The 23,100-nt window shown below is 35.8% G+C and overlaps 1 protein-coding gene and 1 long non-coding RNA gene across 2 annotated transcripts; one reads left to right on the top strand and one right to left on the bottom strand.

Moving 5' to 3' along the window:
- Positions 1-322: 322 nt before the first annotated feature.
- LOC145099988 (uncharacterized) lies at positions 323-1,593 on the top strand. The gene is made up of 3 exons (XR_013704746.1): positions 323-382; positions 465-518; positions 1,512-1,593. It is a non-coding gene; the product is annotated as an uncharacterized LOC145099988 (long non-coding RNA).
- A 1,070-nt stretch (positions 1,594-2,663) lies between these two features.
- Positions 2,664-5,739, bottom strand: LOC145101156 (cysteine-rich receptor-like protein kinase 43). Its single transcript, XM_079038326.1, has 6 exons — positions 5,501-5,739; positions 5,214-5,350; positions 4,214-4,421; positions 3,887-4,121; positions 3,616-3,766; positions 2,664-3,305 (listed from the first exon to the last, which is right to left on the bottom strand). The coding sequence occupies exons 1-6, from the start codon at positions 5,562-5,564 to the stop codon at positions 2,880-2,882; spliced, it is 1,221 nt and encodes a 406-aa protein (XP_078894452.1). The 5' UTR covers positions 5,565-5,739; the 3' UTR covers positions 2,664-2,879.
- Between the last annotated feature and the right edge of the window lie 17,361 nt (positions 5,740-23,100).

A 23,100-nucleotide genomic window follows, 5' to 3' on the forward strand; every position in this document is an offset into this window, starting at 1 on the left:
TTGTGAGTGTCAATTTCATGTATCTTTCTATGTTGATTGGTTCATAATCAAATTGAAGAGGAGGATAATTATGTATGTGTGTAGATGTGGACAAAACAAAAGTGAAAGTATGAATGCTTGTGTGATTCCTTTGCCAACTTGGTTGAATGTTGCAATATTGCCTTACTTCTCACAGGTACAGGGCTGAAATTCTTCTACTTGATCTGAAAATGAGATACCCTCACCAATTGAGTCCCAATTGGCTTACATTTCATTCCTTTTATGAGCTCTCAAATTATCATATATCCTTTTGAATAAAATGCTTTTTGGTGGTGTTATTACGGGTATATTTCCATCAGTGTAGAAGAGCTTCACAATCCCATAAATTGTGAACTTTGTGAAGGTAATTTTAAAATTAATTTTTTTGAGAAATATCATACATCTAATGTTCTCTCTCCCAAGTATAATGTTCTCAAGGAACTCAGGAAGCTAAGGAGGGGTAATTTGGTAATTTTAAAGCTATAAACATTAACCCTTTGGTAAGCCAATTTTCTTCTTCTACTAATAACTCTTAGTTAATTCTATATTTAACATATTATATTATTTAGTTAACTCTTACTTAATTCTATATTTAAAATATTTTATTATTTTGTAACTTTTAAATGACAAGTTGACAATAATCTGAATGGAGAGATTCCTAATAATTTATGCAATTGCTTCAGCCTAGCTAATATGTCAACATATATAAGAAAGCAATATTGTTTATTAATCTGTCTATTAACATGCTTGATATAAGTTTTAGAAATTTTTGATTTCATTAAGACACGTGATGAGATATGGCTGAATGGAAACTATTGAACCCAAAGTAATTTAAAAAATGGAGAATTTCATATGTGCTCTTATTAAGCATTTACCCGACTTCTATAACAGTGAGAAAAACCAAAATAGGCCATTTTGCCCTTTACTTCTATAACACTAGAAATCGTCACAGAAAACCATAAGCACGCATTTGCAAAGAAAAACTAAAATGGACCATTTTGCCCTTTTTTATTTTTAAAATCATTAAAAGTGAATGAAAAACCAAAATGGACCATTTTGCCCTTTACTTCTATAACACTAGAAATCTTCATAGAAAACCATAAGCACGCATTTGGAAACTGTAAGCACAACACTTACACCTGCATAGAGGGTTCCGTTGTTCATAATTTGGAGTTTTTTTTTTTTTTTTTTTTTTTTTTTTTTTTTTGTTATTGGGAAAGGGTTCATGAGGGATAAAAATGGCAGCATGTTTGTGCATTTGCATTGACGTAAACCCCCTTTCCCTTATTTTTGGTTTGAGTCCTTTTAGTATTTAGCCAAAAAGAAACATCTTATTGTATTAAGTTGTTTACTCATTATGTTAAAAGAAAATGATGGGAACTTATATTTATATTTGTTTTAGCCATGTTTTCTGTGTTAAGTCATTTATGCTTCTTTTAGGCTTTTGACTATAAAATGCTCTGACCTTAAATTTTCTTGACATTTTGATTTAGTCTTTGGTTATTGCAGATGGATATGAATGAAAATAATGAGGAAGTTACTACAAAGACCGATGTAGCCTATTGAATTTCTATAAGCTAGTAAACATAATTTTTTTCTTGTTAACTTCTTTTGTGATATTTCATCTTATTGGTTATGTTTTTGCAATCATTGAAAATAATAATGTCAAGCGCATGATGTAAGAGATGAATTTTATAGGGGTTGTTGGAGGGGGCATGGGCAATGACATTTTTTCTAAACTCTAAATCTTTAGGCATCTACTGCTTGCGATTTTTCCTATTTGTTAGTATTTGTTGAAATTAATTTTACATCATATATTGTAGAAGAATGTATGACCAGAAAAAATGTTGTTTTCTCTTTTTAATATTTATTGAAATTAGTCCCTGGTGTTATTTTAATGATATGAAGGGTATAATCGTCCTCAATGGTTGTTGCCTCTGGTGATGTTTCATGCTACTATTAGTAGTATGTTTTTAATATTTGCTTTTGTAAATGTATCTTACTAAGTTTTTGTTTTTTTTTTCATTCAGTAACTTCTAAAAATAAACTATGATGTATTAATCGTATGTTTTTGTCTTATTATATATTAATCATATTCTTTATCTGATTAATGTAAGTTCAAATAAACTAATTTATATAAAATAGAAAAAAAAAATATAAATTAAAATTTATGAAATTCTTGATACACGTATCACCCATCATCTATGAACAACTTGGCATGTTTTTCAAATATTTAAAGATCTAAAACAGTTCTATGTAAATGGATGGGAAAAATATTTAAATTATAGTGTGCAATGGGGAAATAATTTGAATTTAACGGCAATTAACCATTATACAAAAGTACTATTGTCAAAAACATTCATATAATGGTTTTAAATAAAGAAAAAACTTGAATTAAAGAAAGAGCTCTGTTCACAAATATGAGTTTAAAACTTTTATTTTAAACAAGAAACTCATAACCTAAAAACTACTTCAATCATCTTTTGAAAATTTTAGAATCTTTTTGGTTATGTCATTTTATATATTTCAAAATCTTATACGTACTCTTCCCAAACGATTCTATACAAACAAAAACTACAACTTTCAGTTACCCATTAGTTTTGTCAAACATAGCATACCCATATACCCATGCCAGACTCCTCAAATAAATTTCAAAAGACAAAGATAGTCTCTAATCCGGTCATCCAAACTTGTCAGGTCAAATGTGCATCTTTGTTCATTACATACAAATAACCACCCTTGTTGACCTAATCCTACCTCCTAAAATGTACACCTTCATATTTTCAGTAAAAAGCAACTACCAAATCAATTCTTTTTGGTATACGCTAAATAATAATCAACGTAAAGAATTCAAACACAAATCAATCGTAAGTCTCCATCATTGGGCGTTTACCATGAGGATCCGATCTTGAACTAATACCGGAACTTGAAGATCTCCGGCGAGGAACAGAACCAGACGGACCTGAGGCTGTGGTGGGGGCGGTGGAGGTGGTGATGGTGGTGGTGGTGGTTGAGGAATGAGAACTCGAACCACCCGAAGTCCCCGGTCTCCGGGACCTTCTGTACCGTGTTCCCGGAATCCCAGGGCGGCTCGGCTCGTCTAGCACACCGGATTTCTTGGTCAGCATCACCACCACCCGCCGCATGGTGGGTCGTTGTCCTGGATCCGATTGGGTACATAATAACCCGATTTTTATACAAGCAGAAACCTCATCAAGGTCTGATGAAGAATACAACTTTGACTCCAAAATTTCAAGGCTTTTTCCTTTCTTGTACAATTTATACGCCTGTAAAAATACAATTTAGCAAGTAGTATGGCATAAACGTACAATTCACATAAATCTTTAACAATTTATCGTTTATTTTAATGTTTAAATCAATAACTATATAAGAATAAATGATATAAAAACAATTGTAAAAAGATTCCTTTTTGGAACCAAAAACGTTATAACCATCCCCTAATAAGGACCACAATTGCAAAAAGATTCCTTTTTGGACGTGCTCAAAAAAAAAAGACCACCTAAACACATGAAACGTAATTTAGTCAAAAAAAAAAAAAAAAAAAAAAAGAAGTTATTAAAAAAGTCGAGTTCTTACCCAATCTAGTAAATTTTCGCACTCGGGGTCGAGGTTAAAAGCCGAGTTTTTCTGACCACTGACAAGCTCTAAAACCATTACACCAAAGCTATATACATCCACTTTCACAGATAGATTCCCATGCATAACATACTCTGGTGCCATATATCCACTGCATCAAAAGGGTAAAAATGTAAATTCCAATGTATATATCTCTTTTCGGTAACAGAGTATCAGATTTGTTCATATTATGTCCACCTGGCACTATATAAAAAAAAAAAAAAAAACGTACTTTGTACCCGCTACACGGGTGTTAATGTGAGTTTGATCTTCGGGGTAAAGCCTAGCCATGCCAAAATCCGCTATTTTTGGTATCCATTTATCATCTAATAAAATATTACTCGCTTTAATATCTCTATGAATGATACGATCATGTGAGTCTTCATGAAGGTAAAGCAAGCCACGTGCCACACCAACAATTATATTGTATCGTCTCTTCCAATCTAGTGCTTTTCGATTTCCGGATGCTAAATCACAAATGTTATATAAGCGATAGTTAGTTTTAGCATTTAGTAAAATTACTTATATACCCTTTAAAGGATAAGGATAAAGAACTTACAGAAAAGAAGCTTGTCTAGGCTTTCGTGTACAACGTATTCGTATACTAAGAGCTTCTCCGGGTACCCACAAAACCCTAATAAGTTGACAACGTTTCTATGTTGCACACGTGCCAATAGTTTGGCCTCAGTTGTGAACTCCTTTTTCCCTTGAGTTGATGTTTGTGATAACTTCTTGACTGCAATCTCTCTACCATCATCCAATTTACCCTACACATCCAAACACCAAATTTATTAAAGCTCAATCATCATGAAACCCCAAATTCTTCACAATACTCGTATGCACAAGAATTTAAACAATTAAGAATCAAGATTTTCAAATTGAATACGATTTATTAAAGCTCAATCATCATGAAACCCCACAATCTTCGCAATACTCGTATACCCAAGAATTTAAACAATTAAGAATCAAGATTTAATTGAGTACAATTTATAATTTATTAGAGCTCAATTATAATACTTTATACCCAAGAATTTAAACAATTAAGAATCAAGATTTTCAAATCCAGTGCAATTTATTAAAGGTCAATCATCATGAAACCCCAAATTCTTCACAATACTCGTATACCCAAGAATTAAACAATTAAGAATCAAAAGATTTCAAATTGAATACGATTTATTAAAAGCTCAATCATCATGAAACCCCAAATTATTCACAATACTCGTATACCCAAGAATTTAAACAATAAGGATCGAGATTTTAGATTAATTTTGAGTATTAAGAAATACCCACTTCGGTATTTTTTTTTGGCATGATTTTGAAGTGTAGCCGAACATGATTAAATTAGGGGCATATTATGTAAAGGCATCATCGTATGCATTGAAAGGTATTCTAAAATATAATATTTTCTTCTAAAACGTGTGTTTTACTCTCGGGTACTCCCACCATTACATACACATGATATACCACCACGAATGAAAATGATAAATGGTTTAAATGAATCCAATTATGAAACTATTTTTAATGGAAACAAGATAGAGAAAAGGGATGATGAATGGAACCTTGAAAACAGGTCCATAACCCCCTTGGCCAAGCTTATTATCTGGATGGAAATTTTTGGTTGCAGAAACTAGGGTTTGAAAACTGAAAATCTTCTGTTCTTGAGCAGCAATCGCTTCCAGTTCTTCTTCTTGGCTTTCTGAATTCCAATTCAAAACCCCAAAAAGACAACACGTGAAAACGATATCCTTGAAGTATACATAATCTAAATCAAAACCCATCTCAAAAATGATATAAAAATACAAACTTTGATTGATGAAATCTTGAAATGGGTGTTAAAGATGCTAACCTTTACTTGAACTGAGCTTGAAGCGTTTAACCAAATTGTGGAAGAAGCTGTTGGATTTGGTCATCCTGCTTGCTAACTACACCGAACATTAATTACGAAGATAGGAAAAGAAAGCTAATTGTGGATCGTGGTATCATTATAGAGAGATTAGCGAGGTGGAATTGTATAAAAGCGTTATGGTGATTTGGAATTGATGATGCGAAGCTCGGAAAGCTACGTAAATAAAATAATCGTGAAATAGTCTAAGACGCGTAAATCTTCGCAAGACATGACGAACTTGTCCAAGTTTATACCATCATTAAACTTAAAACAATTATGTTTTTTTAACATTAAACCTTTTCCAACTTCATGTATATATTAAAAATAACGGATAATATCGTTTTAGCCTACAAAAATCTTTATTTTCGGTTTAAACTTTAAAGGTTTTTTTTTTTTTTTTTTTTTTTTTTTTTGCGCGCAGTCTAAGACATGAAATCCATTTTTATGTGTTAAAAAACAGATATTCCAAGGGATCACCCGGTAATATTAGTTAGGCGTGTCAAACCCAACAAATAAAATGGTACAAATGACTCCAAAATCACTACTACTTTACACTAAAAATGTAATACAAGGTAAGTAGAGTCGATCCACGGAACAAATGTTTATACCCTTTTTGCGTAAGATGTAAATATGATCACAAAAGAGGGGGATTTATATACAATGATTCAAACAAAAGATTGAAGTAGTAAGTAAGCAATTGATTAAGTAAAATAAACTCAAGATTTGTAAATACTCCAACTTCATGCAAGACTAACTAGCAATGTGATTTCAAGTATGAAATGATATTTATTTAATTCTATCTAAGTTGGTATTTAAAAATGTTAACAAGCTCTATCAATTTCCATTCACCACATTAATTAATCAAAATAAACTCTTTGATTAATCATCACATCATCAATCTAATCTAAACAAGCTCTTAGAATTAGGTGGAGAAACTGCATTATGCTTTGTGTGAATTTTACCAACAACATTCAATACTCTTCATAAGCTCGAGAGCGTAAGAATGTGTGAATTTGATTTACACTAGAATCACTCGAAGAAATTTAATTTAGTGATTGTTAATTGTTCTATTTAATAAAACAATTACGGATTTTGCATAATAGATAACTTGGGTGATTCATCCCTAACTCAAATGGCTAATAAGAACTAGAACTGAAATCAAACTTTCAATTAAAACAAAATCAAATTCACTAGATAGCACTTAGAAACAAACATTAAGTCACATGATTGAAATCACACATGATAGTCAATACATAAAGTTGGAGAGTCTAGGGTTCTAGCCACACATGACTAGAACAAAACACAAATCTAGAAATTCCATATATATTTTTTTAAATAATAATACGGCTAATATAGTTCAATACATATCGATAGAAGGCAAACGGACGACAAGTTGCGCCGCTAGCCCTTTCTGGATGACAAAACTAATCCTTTTGAATACAACATTTTTGGATCTAGGAGATATGACATTAGAATGCATGATCCATTAGACTCTGTTGAGGAGCTTCACCGCCTATGGTGCGAGAAAACCAAATGTATCAAATGCAAAATGTACAAACACATGTTGATTTTCTATACATGCATTCTCGTGCTTTGCCACTTTGCACGCAGCGACTTTCAAAGCGGTATGCATGTTGTAAAACCCCCGCTCCTTAAACCAACAAGAGGAGAGACCCCAGTAAGATCCATACATGTGTGCTTCCCTCCTACCCATCCAAAGACCAAAATGTCAATCGGTCTAAGTGTAGATCTTCCATCCTACGAGTTCGTCAAAAAGTTCACGGGCGCGTCTTTCTTCGCAAAAATACCAGCACGCTGACAAGCGTAAAAGAGGAAATCCCTAACCACATCATGTCTATACTTGAAACTCGGGAGATCTCTACAATGAACCACATGTTCCCCAAAGGTACCCAAACATACCTTACGGCAAACTGGGCATATCTCGTCAGTTGGGAATAGAGGAATCATGAGGCGGTAACTGTAACCCCCCGATTCTTAAGTATTGGTTCTATATATATATATATATATATATATATATATATATATATATATATATATATATATATATATATATATATATAAGTTTCTTGATTTCAAGGGCTACTCGACGAGTTGGTTGCCCTACTCGTCGAGTAGCAGCGGATTGGTCTACGCGTTTTAATGACCTACTTGTCGAGTCCAAGAAGGGACTCGACTAGTAGGAGCTGGCAGATGAAACCCTATATCCCGGGGTTTTGCAACCTATTTAAAGGATCATTGGCCTCCCCCAGCCTCCCCTTTACTGCTTCTTGTCTCTCTCAAACCCTAATCGAGTTTGTGTGTTCCATTTGTGTATTCTTAAGCTTATAAGAGGATTTTTGGAGAAAAGAGCTTGGAGATCAAGTATCCAGTACTAAGGAGCTTGTGGGATCTGAAATCTACTTTATTTGGCATCTTCTGGAAGGTATCAAATCGCTATTCTGACCTCATTTCATTTCTATATCCCTTTTGGGCAAATTTTAGGGCTTTCCTAGTATGTTTGGAAGCTTTTCTTGTGTATAAGCTAAGATCTGAAGTTGTAACCTAAGAACTGAACTCTCTTGGGCTTCTAAATCCATAAAGCTTTCAGCTCTTGCAAGGATGAGACTTTCCTAAGGTGTAAAGCCCCACTAGAAGCTTAGATTGGTCATTTAGAGCCTTTAGGGTCTTGCATGCACATAAAGTTTGCAACTTTACGTGATAAACATGCCTTAGAAGCTTGGATCTGTAATCTGGAACCTTGGCATGGCTTAAAAGTGTCTGCATGGATGAAGGTCTGAAGGGGCTCGGCGAGTTGCATAGTCAACTCGGTGAGCCACATGAAGATGTCCATGTACTCGGCGAGTTGGATGAACAACTCGGCGAGTCCGTTGAAGATTGCTTTGAACTCGGCGAGTCAGTCGAAGAATTGGCGAGTCGGCTATGGTTTCTCTCAGCCTTTAGACACGTATGAACTCAACGGGTTATAAGGGAACTCGACGAGTCAACCTAGGATTTTACGACTTCGCGAGTCCAGGAAGAACGCGACGAGTCGGTGAATTGCACTCGACGAGTTGGGTCAACATGGACTGTTGACTTTGACTGTGGACGTGGACTTAGACCAAGGGTTGACCAGTTGACCTCTAGAGGTATTTTAGGTGATTTGGAAATTTATGAAAAAGGATTTTGTGGTAACTTTAGGTGGAGGAGTTCGTGTTGGTGATCCAAGAGTTAAGCTTATCACTCCGGTGCGACACTTGAAAGGTGAGTTATCCTCACTATATCAATAGGGTCTAAGGCACCAATGCCGATCCTTTATGGATTTGTATCCTGATTATTTCATGATATGTTTATTGTTTTGCATTTTGGTAGTTAGGATGGTGATATGCTTATGCTTAGTGACCTGGTTTGGTCAATATCCTGATTCTAGGATTATGCTATGTTAGTGACCTAGGTAGGTCGGTGTCCTGGTCATAGGATGTTGCTATGCTATTTGATATGCTAGATCGGTTGACTGTTATTACGATAACATATGATATGTATGTGCACATGTTTGTTGATTGGGGGTTGGGTTGAGGCGGTCCTGCTTTGTGTTGAAGGCCAACATACCCAGGGCAGTCCACATGTACTATAGACCCAAGAGGGTATGCTAGCCAGGTCGAAGGCCCGACGAGCGGTCTGAATAGGCTGTAGGCCCTGCGAGGCGGTCCAGGCATGCCAAAGGCTCAAAGAGCGGTCCAGATAGACCGAAGGCCTGCAAGGTGGTCCATTCAGGCTGAAGGCTCATTATGCATTATGTTTGTTGTTTGCTTATATGATTTTATAATATGGTTATGAGGTTGGTATTTTGGGGGTAGCTCACTAAGCTTTCGGACTTACAGTTTCAGTTGCTGTTTTAGGTACCTCTGGTGATCGCGGGAAGGCGAAGGCATGATCGTACCGCTCCTCCTGTTGTTATGATGTTCATGATTTGATACTGGGATACTATGATAATTAGTATTTTGAAAACAAGCTATGTAATGTTAAATGGTTCTAAGTGTTTTGAAAAAGTTTCAAATTGGCATGAATTTTTATGGGGTTACAGTAACGAAGGATAGTTTGGTACTCCAGATAATACATATGTTGGCCAAGGCCATTAATAGGGATAGTTAGCAGAAAATCCTGAGATGAGGTGCCTGAAGACACTCAAAGACTGCTTTCTGTCTAACAGTCATGTCGAAGTCGACTTCCATATCTTTGACGATTTTGCTAAAAAGGGCACACGCCAATGCTTTTGGGATTTAGGGGGTGGTGTCCTTATTAGTGAAACCGCTACAGTAGAATCCCATAATCGTATCGCGCAGATGAGTCATAGCACATAGGTAATTAGAGTCCATACCACATATGCCACTGTCACATAAGATGTGGTCTTGAAGCCCAATATTGGGCCCTCGAGGCTACAAATGCATAGGAGGAAACCTCGTATGCCGAGTACAAACCCAAACCACTGAAATGAATAGGTAAGGAATCCAGTCGCTACTGAATGTCTCCAAAAAAGGGGCCTTCACATACCACCATATCCTCAATAAACCTGCGCAATCCTTTGTTAAAGAACAAAGTTGCCTCTTCTATGTGCATCGGCTGGTATGTCCTTAAACAAAAGAAAAGTTTTGCAATGCCCATACATGATTGAATTAAGCAAAAGGATCTCACTCTGCGGGTCACATAGTTGTGGAAGAAGGCCCATCAAATCAACAACATTGACCGCTATCTTCATGGTCAGCCTGCTAATAAACCTTGCGTCTATGCTAACACCCCCCCCCCCCCCAAGGAGCTTCACCCCCAAATTAGGTCTCCCTATATTCATTGGGAATAAATTGGCACGAAGCTTCCTACCATCACAAGAGGGCCAAAAAATCTTCGTTTTCTTGATGTTTAACTCAATACCCAAGCCTGGACAATTCAACCGAATAATGTTCAACACTCTAGCCACCTTCTTTGAATCCCCAATGAGAGTACCATCATCTAGATACCAAGCATGGAGAAGGAGCTTACAATTGTCTCTAATCTTGTGCACAAGTGGGTTAATAAATGAGGGCAAAAAGAAGAGGGCCCAAGGGGTCACCTTGCTGCACCCCAGTGGCGGACCATATATGTTGGTCTCTGATATAAAGTCTCGCAGCTTGCCCGTAAAAGAAGTTCACCCACAAGAAATAGAAGGGCAGATCCTCTTAACCTCGTGGGGCAATGCTGATCTATCCACCAGGTTAAAGGCATTCGAGAAATCAATTGTCAACATTACAAGAGACCCATCAGCATGATGTTCACTCAACACCCTATTGACGCTGTGTAACATAGCCTCAGCACCCCCGGACACACCAACCCCAAACTGAAAATCATTAAGGTACTTGGCCATTTCTTTACCCATGCCTTTCATGGAAACCTTGGAAACCAGGCGTCTCCATATAGTGCCCACTGCAATTGGACGGATCCTGTTGTCAAGTTTAAACAAAGGAGTGAGAGGATCAGACGCAACAAACTCTGCCAAAATGGTCGGACATCTTCCTGCTAACCATAAATTAACCACAGAAGTGATAGCACGTATGAGATCTGTGGCAATAGCAGATCCTTCTCCATAAAGGCCATCTAGTAAGTGTTGAGCCCTCAAGCCATCCCTCCCGCAAGAAGTTCCTTTAGGGAAAGATTTGATGCAACCAAATACACAGTCAACGTCTGCTACAAGGTGAGGTTCAGAAATTATGGGGCTCGGCATGGATAAGGGTGGCCTGAAAGGGTGTTTTTCCTCCAAAACTTTAATAGTATCATCATTATATGGCACAACACCCGATGAGCATAACACTTTCACTGCTGCGGTAAAATGTCCATCTGCAACCTTACGGAGACACTGCCTGATGTTGGTGTTACTTGATGTAGACTCCTTCTGAAGGATGCCTCCACCCTGTCTCATGGCCCCAACCTCGGGATTGTCTAACATATTTTGAGTTAACTTCCTGATACCATCCTCTTTTTTTGGGCTTCAGGATGGAGCTTTGCTGTAAAGATTTTCTATTACCAAACCTACATTCTTGTCTATTTTTTGGGCCTAAACACCTGCAGTGTGCAGCGAGGAGGAAGTAATAAACAAATCCATGCATCAACCGAGCCAGATTGGGCAATCACCTTGTAAAGAGCAGTTTTAAAAGCCTGAGAGAAAGAAAGGTGGCAACTATGGGGTATACTCTTGACAGTAGTGATAGGCTCTTTAAAAACACGATCAAGGAGCCCAACATTAAAAACCAAACCTCCAAGAGCATTTGAAATCCAAATGAAATCCAAGTGTTTCCAAGTATTAATTGACTTCCAATTCTCCTGAAAATCGCCCCAAGAACTCCTAAAATCGACTTAACTTCCAATGGAACCGGTTGCACCACTTAAGAAAGAAGACAAAACTGTTTTTTAACTCACGACCACGTTTACTCGGCCCGTGTAAAGTAACATTGTCATTTACACGGCCCTTGTAATTACAAAACTACACTGCTTAATTTAGCCGAGCCTTCAAAGTACGATGCTCAGAATTCCATGTTTACACGGCCCATGTAAACTCAAAGCTTCCATTTACATGGCCGTATAATCTCTTAAAAGGCCAAAATCTTCAATTCTTTGATATCTTCATCATCAGTGTTCCGCAAGTCCCGAAACTTTGTCCACATCTCTTATGTACCTCCTCTAGCAAGATCCTACCTCCAAAAGTTCCTGAAATATCACAAAAGCATGTGAATGAAATGGCTTCATGAAAAATCCCGAAAAATATGCAAAAAGCATGAGTTTAAACCTAAATGCAATGCACTTTTATGAAATAAAACTACAAAATGGGTGCATAAAATGCACCTAACATGTAACACCCCGACTCTCAGGTATATAATTTTAGAACTTTTATGCTCACCTAAGAAGATCTACTCGACGAGTCGGTGCCCCGACTCGTCGTGTATGGACGAGTTTGGTCACGTGGTTTAAGTGACCAACTCAATGAGTTGGTGGACCCAACTCGGCCAGTTGGAGTTGGAACGAGAAAACCCTAATCCTCGGGGTTTTGCACCCTATTTAAGGGTCATTTTCCCCCTTAGACTCCCTTGCAACCCCCTTTTGATTCCAAAAACCCTAAATCGTTGTTTACTCTTCATTTTGTGTGATATTAAGCTTTAAAGGTGGATTCTAGTGAGATGAGCTTGAAGTACTAGAGCTTGGAACAAAAAGAGGTTGTGGATCCGAGTCCTACTTCATCTTAGCAACGTTTTAGAGGTAACAAGTTGTTACCTTGGATTTTCATTAGCTAGATCTTCTCCTTGTTGGGATTAAGGCTAACTTTAGCATGTTTGGGGATAATTTCGGATGTTGGGGTAAGATCTGAAGTTGAAACTTCAGATCTGGATTTCCCTAGGTCTCTATTGTCATAAAGGCATCAAAGTTGGCAAACTTTGGCCTTTCTCCATCCCTTAAACCCTTTATCTACCTTGGTTTAGATGAGTAGGGCCTTGCATGCACGTAAAGTTTGCAACTTTACGTGGCAAACGTGCCCTAGGAGGCTAGATCTACTGTTTGGAGCATTGGAGTAGCTTAGAATCACCTGGACATGGAATGGATTGCGTGAACTTGACGAGTCGGATAATCCAACTCGGCGAGTTGGGGAGGGTGTTCACATTTTGAGTTTCTTCATGGACTCAACGAGTCAGTTAGGCGACTCGACGAGTCATATGGATGGGAGGGGGGATGGGTTTCCCGAAATTTGGACACGTTTGAACTTGGCGAGTTGTCTTCGCCACAAGTACACCCTGCATACACTAGGTACACCATACGTACTCAAGAGAAACCCTGCATCCAGGTTAATGAGTTAAGCCTCGCGTAACCCATCGTTACGCCTCGCGTAATGGCCTTCAATGCAAAATTTTAAATAGGACTCGGATTTTAAATAGGACTCGGCGAGTCCAGCCTCCAGAACACCAAAAATCGAATTTTTTTGAACATGTAATGCATCAATACAATTGAAACCAGTCTAGGCTCTGATACCACTGATGGGTTTTGGTCCTAAGAACATCCTATGTGCTCATACAAACCCTAATGCTTGGATCTAGGTTTCTCTATTGTACATGCTTTGAATCCAAGACTATAAATCCTAATTCTAGCATATGGAAATCGATATTAACATATAATTAGGTTTAAGATATTACCTTGATTGTTATGTAGCAATAACAATCCCAATTCCTCCTTGAATTGACTTTGGAAGGCTTAGAGTCACAAGTGTCACTCCTCTAATGGCTTACAAACACCAAGAGCAAATGGAGAAGGTATAAGGAGAGAGGGGAGGCATTGAATTGGTTCCTAAGAAGCCTTAAGGAAGGTCTGGCCGAATTCATGAGTCAAGGGGTGTTTATATAGGTGTAGAGATAGGGTTTCAGTCATTATGCTTATCTAGTTGCTTGTCCACCAAGCAACCCATAAGATAATCCTTAAATCCTTATCATAGTCGAATTCTAAGGCCTTATCACCTTAAATTCGTCCAACCTATTAATAAGATAATTCTTACCTTATTTTGTAACTATCACATAATTACAATTCAGCCCCTCTAGTTTAATTAATTACATTTGATCACAAAATTAATTCTTAATTAATTATTGACCAATATTAATTAAACAAATATGATTTCTCCTTTAATATATTATTCTTATAACATATTAATAAATCATAATAACCTCTCTCTTTATTTATTTCTCCAATCAAGTTGCTTTGGTGAAGGCAACCCAAAAGGACCATGCACCATCGAGTCAAGTACATACCAAAATAGTTATGGACTTAGACACTAATCCAACAGTCTCCCACTTGGATAAGTCTAATAACTATTATGCGTATGACTTCAGATCCTGATCTGCAATCGTAGCTTTCCAAAGCCGCTGTCAACTCTGATCCTATCAGATACGCGTGTCCTTAGATAAGGGATCGTATATTCCTCCATTCTAGATATCATATGAGATATGATTTCAAATCATTCTCTTTGTACTATATCTCGATTCCCGATTTATGACGACTGACTAATTGAACAAATCAAATTAGCCCTAGCCCGGCCGAGCATTTACGTTTGTCATCACTAAATCATCGAGGGGCCCAAAGATATCATTTTTATCCTACTTTGGATAAAAGGAACGGATAAACTTTGATACAATGCTTGCTTGCACTCACTCACCGAATTACACACAACAATATGTTTTATAACACCAAGTTACTAGTGCGTTTACATATTATCAATGTGCAACCGATTTGTAAGATACAACTCACACATCTCGGTTTCAAGAATATAAGATGTTATCGTCTCACCAATCACTCGTGATACAATTCATGGAATGATCCAAGTGAGGGTGGGTTTAATCCAATGCTCAAATTCATATTCATAAGCACTCATGAACGTTGCAACAAACATTTGCTTATGTCTAATACTCTTTTAGACAATCCACACACCAATTCATGACAGTCTTCATTCATACCTACTTCCAACATATGAACGACTGTGGCCCGTTCGAATAATTCGATTATTCTTAATAAATTCAATTATTCTGGAAGTCAAAACATGCAAATGTGAAACACAAGAATAATACTAATCCCATATGGCCTCAAACCTTTGAGTATAAATAAAACACCTTTTATTTATCACCATATCTATTACTCATTATTTGTCGTTTCGGGTAATCAACTTCTTACTTGAATTATTACACTTGTCCCATGCTCCTAGCATGCACACAATGTTTACCTATGGTTCTTACTTTGTGAAATAGATCAAATTGGACACATTTCCAATCATTCTCATTTCACAACTCCAAATCCTTTTTCATAAGTGAAAGAATATCAAATTCTTGCTACTTATAGAATATGCTAGATTCTAACATTTTATGCAATGATCCTTTCGTAATATCACTACACCAAAGTCACAAAGACTATTGCCAATGAGATTACAAAGTCCTCTATCGGAGATTGTTACAAGGCAATTCCTTAGATATGATGTCTCTCACTCAAAGTACATTCCTTTGAACAACCTTTTGCATAAAGGTTTCTAATCTAGACATAGATTTTTCAATATTCAATTCCCAATATGGACACATTTCCATATTTTCCATATGACAACTCATTCTTAATAGAATCTTATCTATTCATAATAATGTCGATATGGTCCATCCAATATGGAAACATTTCCATATTTTCCAATACTATACTTCCAACTACTCACAAGCGACCAATCCTCGTCGAACTTTGGATTGTCCTTTGATAATTGCTTAATTATTTTAATCAAAACCGATTCTAGTCCCTTTTCCCTCTAAATGCGCTAGACATTTGGAAAATTTTAGAATGGTCAAACATTAAAGCATTTGCAATCGATGCTATACCTGAAGCGTATGGGACACGACGCACAATGTTTTATTTGCTATGTTCTCAAAATTCGAATTGTGAAGAGGAATGTCTTAATCATAATCGAAATTTAAGAACACACTATGTACCTTTGACTAAATTTATTAACATTTCTCAACCTAAGCCTTTAGATTTGAAATGAAGCATAATAGTCTCTCCCTTAATTATAGCAAAACAACCTTTCAACTCTTACAACTTTGCAAAGTATGACTCTTGTTTTCTATAATTAATATTGCTAATACTTTCCTTAATAATCATACAATCATAACTTTTATGCTCCCACTATCATGATGATTATTTTAAACATAACACTTATGCTCCCACTAGCTTCGACATGTATTCAGAAACAACTAAACTTTCAGAAAAACAATACTTATTGAATTTCTTAAATTTATGTTTCTAATACTTAATGCTTTGATAATCTTTTATCAAGGCCTTTTAAACTTATACACCTTTGCCTTAGATAGCTCATATGTGTGTCTAAACAATTAAGACTAATTGTCAAACCTCACAATTCAAATCATGGAAAGGGATACCGTAACCATAATTGAATTCGAGAATGCAATTTTACAATCACTATCTTCTTAAAATCTTTCTTAGTGAAAACATTTCCCCACAATCATTTTCATGAAGGAGGAAATCTTATGACACTTAGATTTAAATGGTGTATTTGTTCCTATCCATGTGAATTTGTCAAAACCAAAGTTTACGACAAATTCAAACTCATATGGATCGACCTTTCTTAATCTCGATTTCTTGCCTTATCGTAGCACAGCTGCCCACCATGTCTTCCAAGTAGTTAAGCAGCTCACCCTTCCTATCAATGTACCTTTCATTGATTAAGGTGCTTTGCCTTTTATGCGTTCAAAATGAGAACTCATAGAACTCTCATGCATAATTAACTCGATTGGATTGGCACAGAACCAAAATAATGTCATCACGATAGGTTGTAAACATCAACTCGTGTGCTAGTGATGATCGATGAGGTCTATTTTGATTTGTTCTTGAAACCTTTCAAAACCATTAAGACTCCCACTGACTCCTTGACATATAAGATTCTCTTGTCAATAAACATTTCTTGACAAACAAATATTCAAGAGTTAGTGTAGCTTTTATCAAAACACTTCATAAATTGGTCCTAGTTGGTCTTTGTCTTATCCAAGACAACACAACTTTCCACATTTGATGAATGTTATAAACCTTCTTAATATTTTTCCACTCAATGTCACAATCTTAACTCTAAGATTTATTTTGGAACGAAGTATGATTGAATTCTTGATTTAACCATTTCTTCAATTCTTGATTCCTCTTCTTAGACATACAATTGTACTAAGATTCACTTAGAGGATCAATTGAGATATGGTTCTTAATCATTAAGACCTATCATAAAGCATAAAAGGTACTCTCCCTTCTTCTTAGAATGGAGAAACTTTTATCTTTCTGCCTATTTGATTCTTCTTATTCGTTCTGCTATTGATTTAAACCCTTTTTAATCAATTCCGAATTACACTTAATCTTATAAGTATAATCATATTTACTAATCCTTTAGTAAATCATGACGAATATCTTGGTTACTCTTATGGTGAACTTGATCAACACACAACTTTGTGTACTCGATCTCCTAGTCCTTCACTTGACACTTTGTCAACGAATTAGTCTAATTTCCAAATATGAAATTTCTCATTCATCGTGCAACCAAGTTGCATGATTCCAAGTTTCTGTCCAATTGAAACTTGGGCGATGAGAAACTCTCCCTATTTGGTAAATTCTCGACATTTCCATAAACAATATAATTAAGAATCAAATCCATTATTGCTAATATTAGAAACATTCAAACATCAATTTTTCATATATGCCATTGTAAGGATAAATAAATAATATAAAATCAAAATTTATTTTATTGCGGAAAATTTTGTCCTTACAATGCAATTAATTGAAAAACTATGCTAATACATCTTTCTTAGCAATCTAATTCTAACTCTAAGTAGTAGCTCAAGAATCTAATCTTCGAGAAATGCGATCGAAATCCATTCCTTCACGGTTAGATTCTGCTCACTTCTTCACTTAAGCTTCCTTTCTTTTCTTCGATCCTACAAAACATCAATTGTAATCTTATCACATTATGTATTAAGAATCAATGAATAGGAACTTAACGGAGTTAGATAGTGGATTTTACCTGAAGCGCAGCCATACTCTTTGACTCTCCCATCTTCTGGACTCTTCAGGCTCTTTAGGCAGACTTGTATCCAATGCCCTTTCTCTTGGCAGCAAACGCAGGTCGGTTCTCCTAGAACGTCCTCGGAAGCATGGTCAGTTGACTTTCCCAACAAATACGCCCCATTCCTTCGCCAAATCATTTCTGATTCAGCAGCAATGAGCATGTAAGTTAGGTCAATGAGGTTGTCATCATGATCCATCATATAATACTTTCTTTTGAACTCATTATATGATTCAGGAAGTGACTACAAAACCCAATTCACAGCCAACTCATCCGGGAATGACACACCCAACATTATCAACCTATCAATGTGTGATTTCATCCCTAGGACATGTGCACACACCGGCTTTCCTTCTTTATGTATACTTGCCAAAAGAGCTTGAGTGATCTTGAACTTTTCAAGCCTTTGAACTTGTGGGTTAGGGAGAATAGTTGGAGGAGGTGGAGGAAGTGAAGCATGATTTCTTGTTCCTCGATCGAATCGTGGAATATCATCTTCATGTGGAATGCTTGTTCCACGGGATTTGGGAAGACCATAGTTGTCGAACTTTGACATCTACAAAACAGGAGAAAACGAATTCAAGTTAGTTGATTGATTGAGTCCTTAGTAAATCACCCAAATGAGATACTAAGGCTAGGACCCAACACAATATTCTACAACTCGGGAGAGGGATGTCGTAACCCAAATTGCAGAACATTTGAAGGTAAGTGAATGACGATTCACTAGTTTCCACCATGAAAAACGAAAATGAAATTTAAGTTTTAAATCTATGAAAACTCCTAGATCCTTTGAGATTCATTGAACTTCAATGGCATGTTTAAATCTCGATATGCCCCTCTTGTTTGTGACTGGGATGCCGAGGATCACAAAGCGGGTGTGAATAACCATGCAAACTTACATGGTGCCCTCACATGTTACAGTCACCTATTCGATGTGCCGGTAAACCACACACGCTCCACCGAACTATGACAAACATTGAGTCACCCTTTGCTACCTTTGCTTAGAACCATTTAGTGTGTCGGTTAACCACACACGCTCCACTAACGTCTTCGCAAGGGCAAAAAGTGTAATTTCATGGAATTGCATCAATTCACTTTTGCCTAAGTAACTAAGATTGGGAATTTTATGAAAACATTTAGTTACTTTAATAATTCATTATACTTATAATGGAAGGTTTCGTCCTATCCTACCCGTTCGGCTAACGACCCTCCACTGGTCAAGAGTGCGGTGGGTAAGAGTGGATACCCATTCAATCGCCATTTTATAGGCGAATTTCCTTAAACACCCCTTATAGACCAGCTTCGTGAATGAGGCCTACTAACGGTAAGACTGACTTTTACTCATACATATATATAATGTTAGACTTTTAATGTTATATATAGTATAGGGTGTATTTTATACTTTCAAAATACTAGGTGGTCTAATTTAACAATTATACTTTTAATTCAATTAAATTGTAAACCTAAACTTTTATGGATTTATTAAACCTCTTTTAATTATACACCTTAATTAATTAATACAACCATAAGGGTGTGATTTGAACTTTTTCAAAACTATACTAGAGTTTTAGAATTTAACATTCCTAATTAAACTTTTAATCAACTTTTAAATTCCAAAACTTGAGGGCAAGTTTTGAAACATTTCAACACATTAGGGTTTAGAATTTAAATATACATCAAAATTAAACCATTTAATCAAAATTTAAATTCCAAAACTTGAGGGCAAGTTTTGAAACCTTTTTCAAAACATTAGGGTTTTAACTATTTAAATTTCAAAACAACAAAACTTTTGGGTTCAAATTTAAACTATAAAACCTAAAGGGCAAAATATGAAACTTTTCATAACAACAAGGATCAAATAACAAATAATCTAAATTAACAATTAATCACATAATTATCCATATTTGATTTATTTAATGATTTCTTGCAAAACAATTTATCAATTTAGTCAAAATAATTAAACAATTATCACATAAGGAAACAATTATCTTATTAATTGATAAATATCTTCAATTAGATCAAGAATATAGTCAAATATATCATAAAATCGGATTTATATTGATCTAATATGATAAGGTAACTATCCATAAGCAAAAACAGTAAGAAATCGCGAAGATATCCCCATCTGACAAGTTGACTCGTCGAGTCAAGCTCAGACTCGTCGAGTCTGCATGGACTCTGCGAGTTCAGCTATGGACTCGGCGAGTCCAGCCTCCAGAACACCAAAAATCGAATTTTTTTGAACATGTAATGCATCAATACAATTGAAACCAGTCTAGGCTCTGATACCACTGATGGGTTTTGGTCCTAAGAACATCCTATGTGCTCATACAAACCCTAATGCTTGGATCTAGGTTTCTCTATTGTACATGCTTTGAAACCAAAACTATAAATCCTAATTCTAGCATATGGAAATCGATATTAACATATAATTAGGTTTAAGATATTACCTTGATTGTTATGTAGCAATAACAATCCCAATTCCTCCTTGAATTGACTTTGGAAGGCTTAGAGTCACAAGTGTCACTCCTCTAATGGCTTACAAACACCAAGAGCAAATGGAGAAGGTATAAGGAGAGAGGGGAGGTATTGAATTGGTTCCTAAGAAGCCTTAGGGATGGTCTGGCCGAATTCATGAGTCAAGGGGTGTTTATATAGGTGTAGAGATAGGGTTTCAGTCATTATCCTTATCTAGTTGTTTGTCCACCAAGCAACCCATAAGATAATCCTTGAATCCTTATCATAGTCGAATTCTAAGGCCTTATCACCTTAAATTCGTCCAACCTATTAATAAGATAATTCTTACCTTATTTTGTAACTATCACATAATTACAATTCAGCCCCTCTAGTTTAATTAATTAAATTTGATCACAAAATTAATTCTTAATTAATTATTGACCAATATTAATTAAACAAATATGATTTCTCCTTTAATATATTATTCTTATAACATATTAATAAATCATAATAACCTCTCTCTTTATTTATTTCTCCAATCAAGTTGCTTTGGTGAAGGCAACCCAAAAGGACCATGCACCATCGGGTCAAGTACATACCAAAATAGTTATGGACTTAAACACTAATCCAACAAATGGTCACCAACTTTTATAAGTTTTAGTCCTTTTTTAACCGATAAATATGAACCTCATGTCTCTAGATTATAAAAAAAATGATATTCCGGACTTTTTAAAACAAAAAATAAAAGATTTATGAAGCTTAAGTGACATTATTCCTAAAAATTACGTCTGTTATGATAACTTAGAGGGAATGACTTTAAAAGATTCTATTAGAAGTTAATATATCCTACAGTAATGGGCTATATCATGACTCATAAAGTCATGATCTGTGCCTTTATGAAACAAATGACACTCAAGCTTAAGTTGTTTTTTGATACAATACAAGTACCCGTATTACCGTATATATGGCATGGGGGTGTGGTCAATTGATTTTTTTTTTTTTTTCATTTAATTTTTTGATCGGAAGCTTCTTCTATGATTGATGTTATTCCGTAGGCCGTAGCTATAAGAATTCTTTATCCATAGTAAAATAAAGTTTTGTTAGGTAGTCTATTATTGAATTGGAGGATAAATCAATTAATATTGAAAACTACCGATTCTTGATAAGATTCTATATTAGTTACTGACATTCGGTTTGCAATATGAATCGTGTTGACAAAACTATGATCTATATTTAAAAGAATTGATATACTTTTATATTTCGTCAAAGAGTGATCTAGATTACAACACCTTTGACAAAGTTATAATGATTTTTATGAATATTGATGTGTTAATAAAACTATATTAATCATTTTCTAATAAAATATGTAGTTTTTCTTTTTAATAATAAACATCCAAAAAAAAGTAGGATGGGTCAGGCGAGGAATTGACCACCTATAAATATATTCGAAGTAAATGACATAAATTGTTTATATGGTTCAGGATAATTGTTGGTTTCGACATTATTTTTTTACTTGATCATTTTTATCATCTTTTTTATATATATTTTTTTGTCTCTGTCAAATCTGAAAATCATCTTTTTTATTTTTATTTATTTATTTAATTTTTATAACCTTTTTTATAATGATTTAATTAATTAGAATTTAGATCGCACATATTCCTACTCCTCTTCTCTCCTCTCTTGTCATTTTTCTTTCTCGTCCTCTCTCAACCACGGGTGTAGCTTATTAAGGGTCGAAAGAGGTTGTGGCTCCTTTGCTTTTTTTTTTAGAAGTAGTAATAGTCCACTAATTTTAACCTCCTTTGCTTTTTTTTTAGAAGTAGTAATAGTCCACTAATTTTTATAATTTTTATTGTCATTGGGAGTGTTGTTGGGGATCCTTGAGGCTATTTTCCTAACAGTTTGGTGGCAGGATGTTATGATCCCACATCGGCCGAAAGTACTATAAGTTGGTGGTTTATAAGTCTAAGTGTCCCCTCCTCCCACAAGCTGACTTTTGGGAGTGAATTCTACATTTGGGCTTATGGCATGATACGGGCCTAGTATGGAATGGATTCGTATCAATTGGTATCAGAGCCGTCCCCATCTTTGCCAACACTTGGAGTGGTGGCCTACGGAGTGGTGGCTTGGACCTGAAAAGAGTCCTTGAGGCTATTTTCCTAACAGTTTGGTGGCAGGATGTTATGATCCCACATCGGCCGAAAGTACTATAAGTTGGTGGTTTATAAGTCTAAGTGTCCCCTCCTCCCACAAGGAGTGAATTCTACATTTGGGCTTATGGCATGATACAGACCTAGTATGGGATGGGTTCGTATCATTGGATATATAACCTTGCAATCTTACTCTGGTCAGGTATCGAATTATAAACCCTCGGATCCTAATCAGTTTGACTCAGCTATGTTTTGTTCATCTGTTTCGGTGTTTCCACATAATCAATTTGATTTTCAACAATTGTTTTTGA

Source organism: Lactuca serriola, chromosome 4 (assembly GCF_051521515.1).
Source record: "Lactuca serriola cultivar US96UC23 chromosome 4, Lser_US96UC23_V15, whole genome shotgun sequence".
Taxonomy (NCBI): domain Eukaryota; kingdom Viridiplantae; phylum Streptophyta; class Magnoliopsida; order Asterales; family Asteraceae; genus Lactuca; species Lactuca serriola.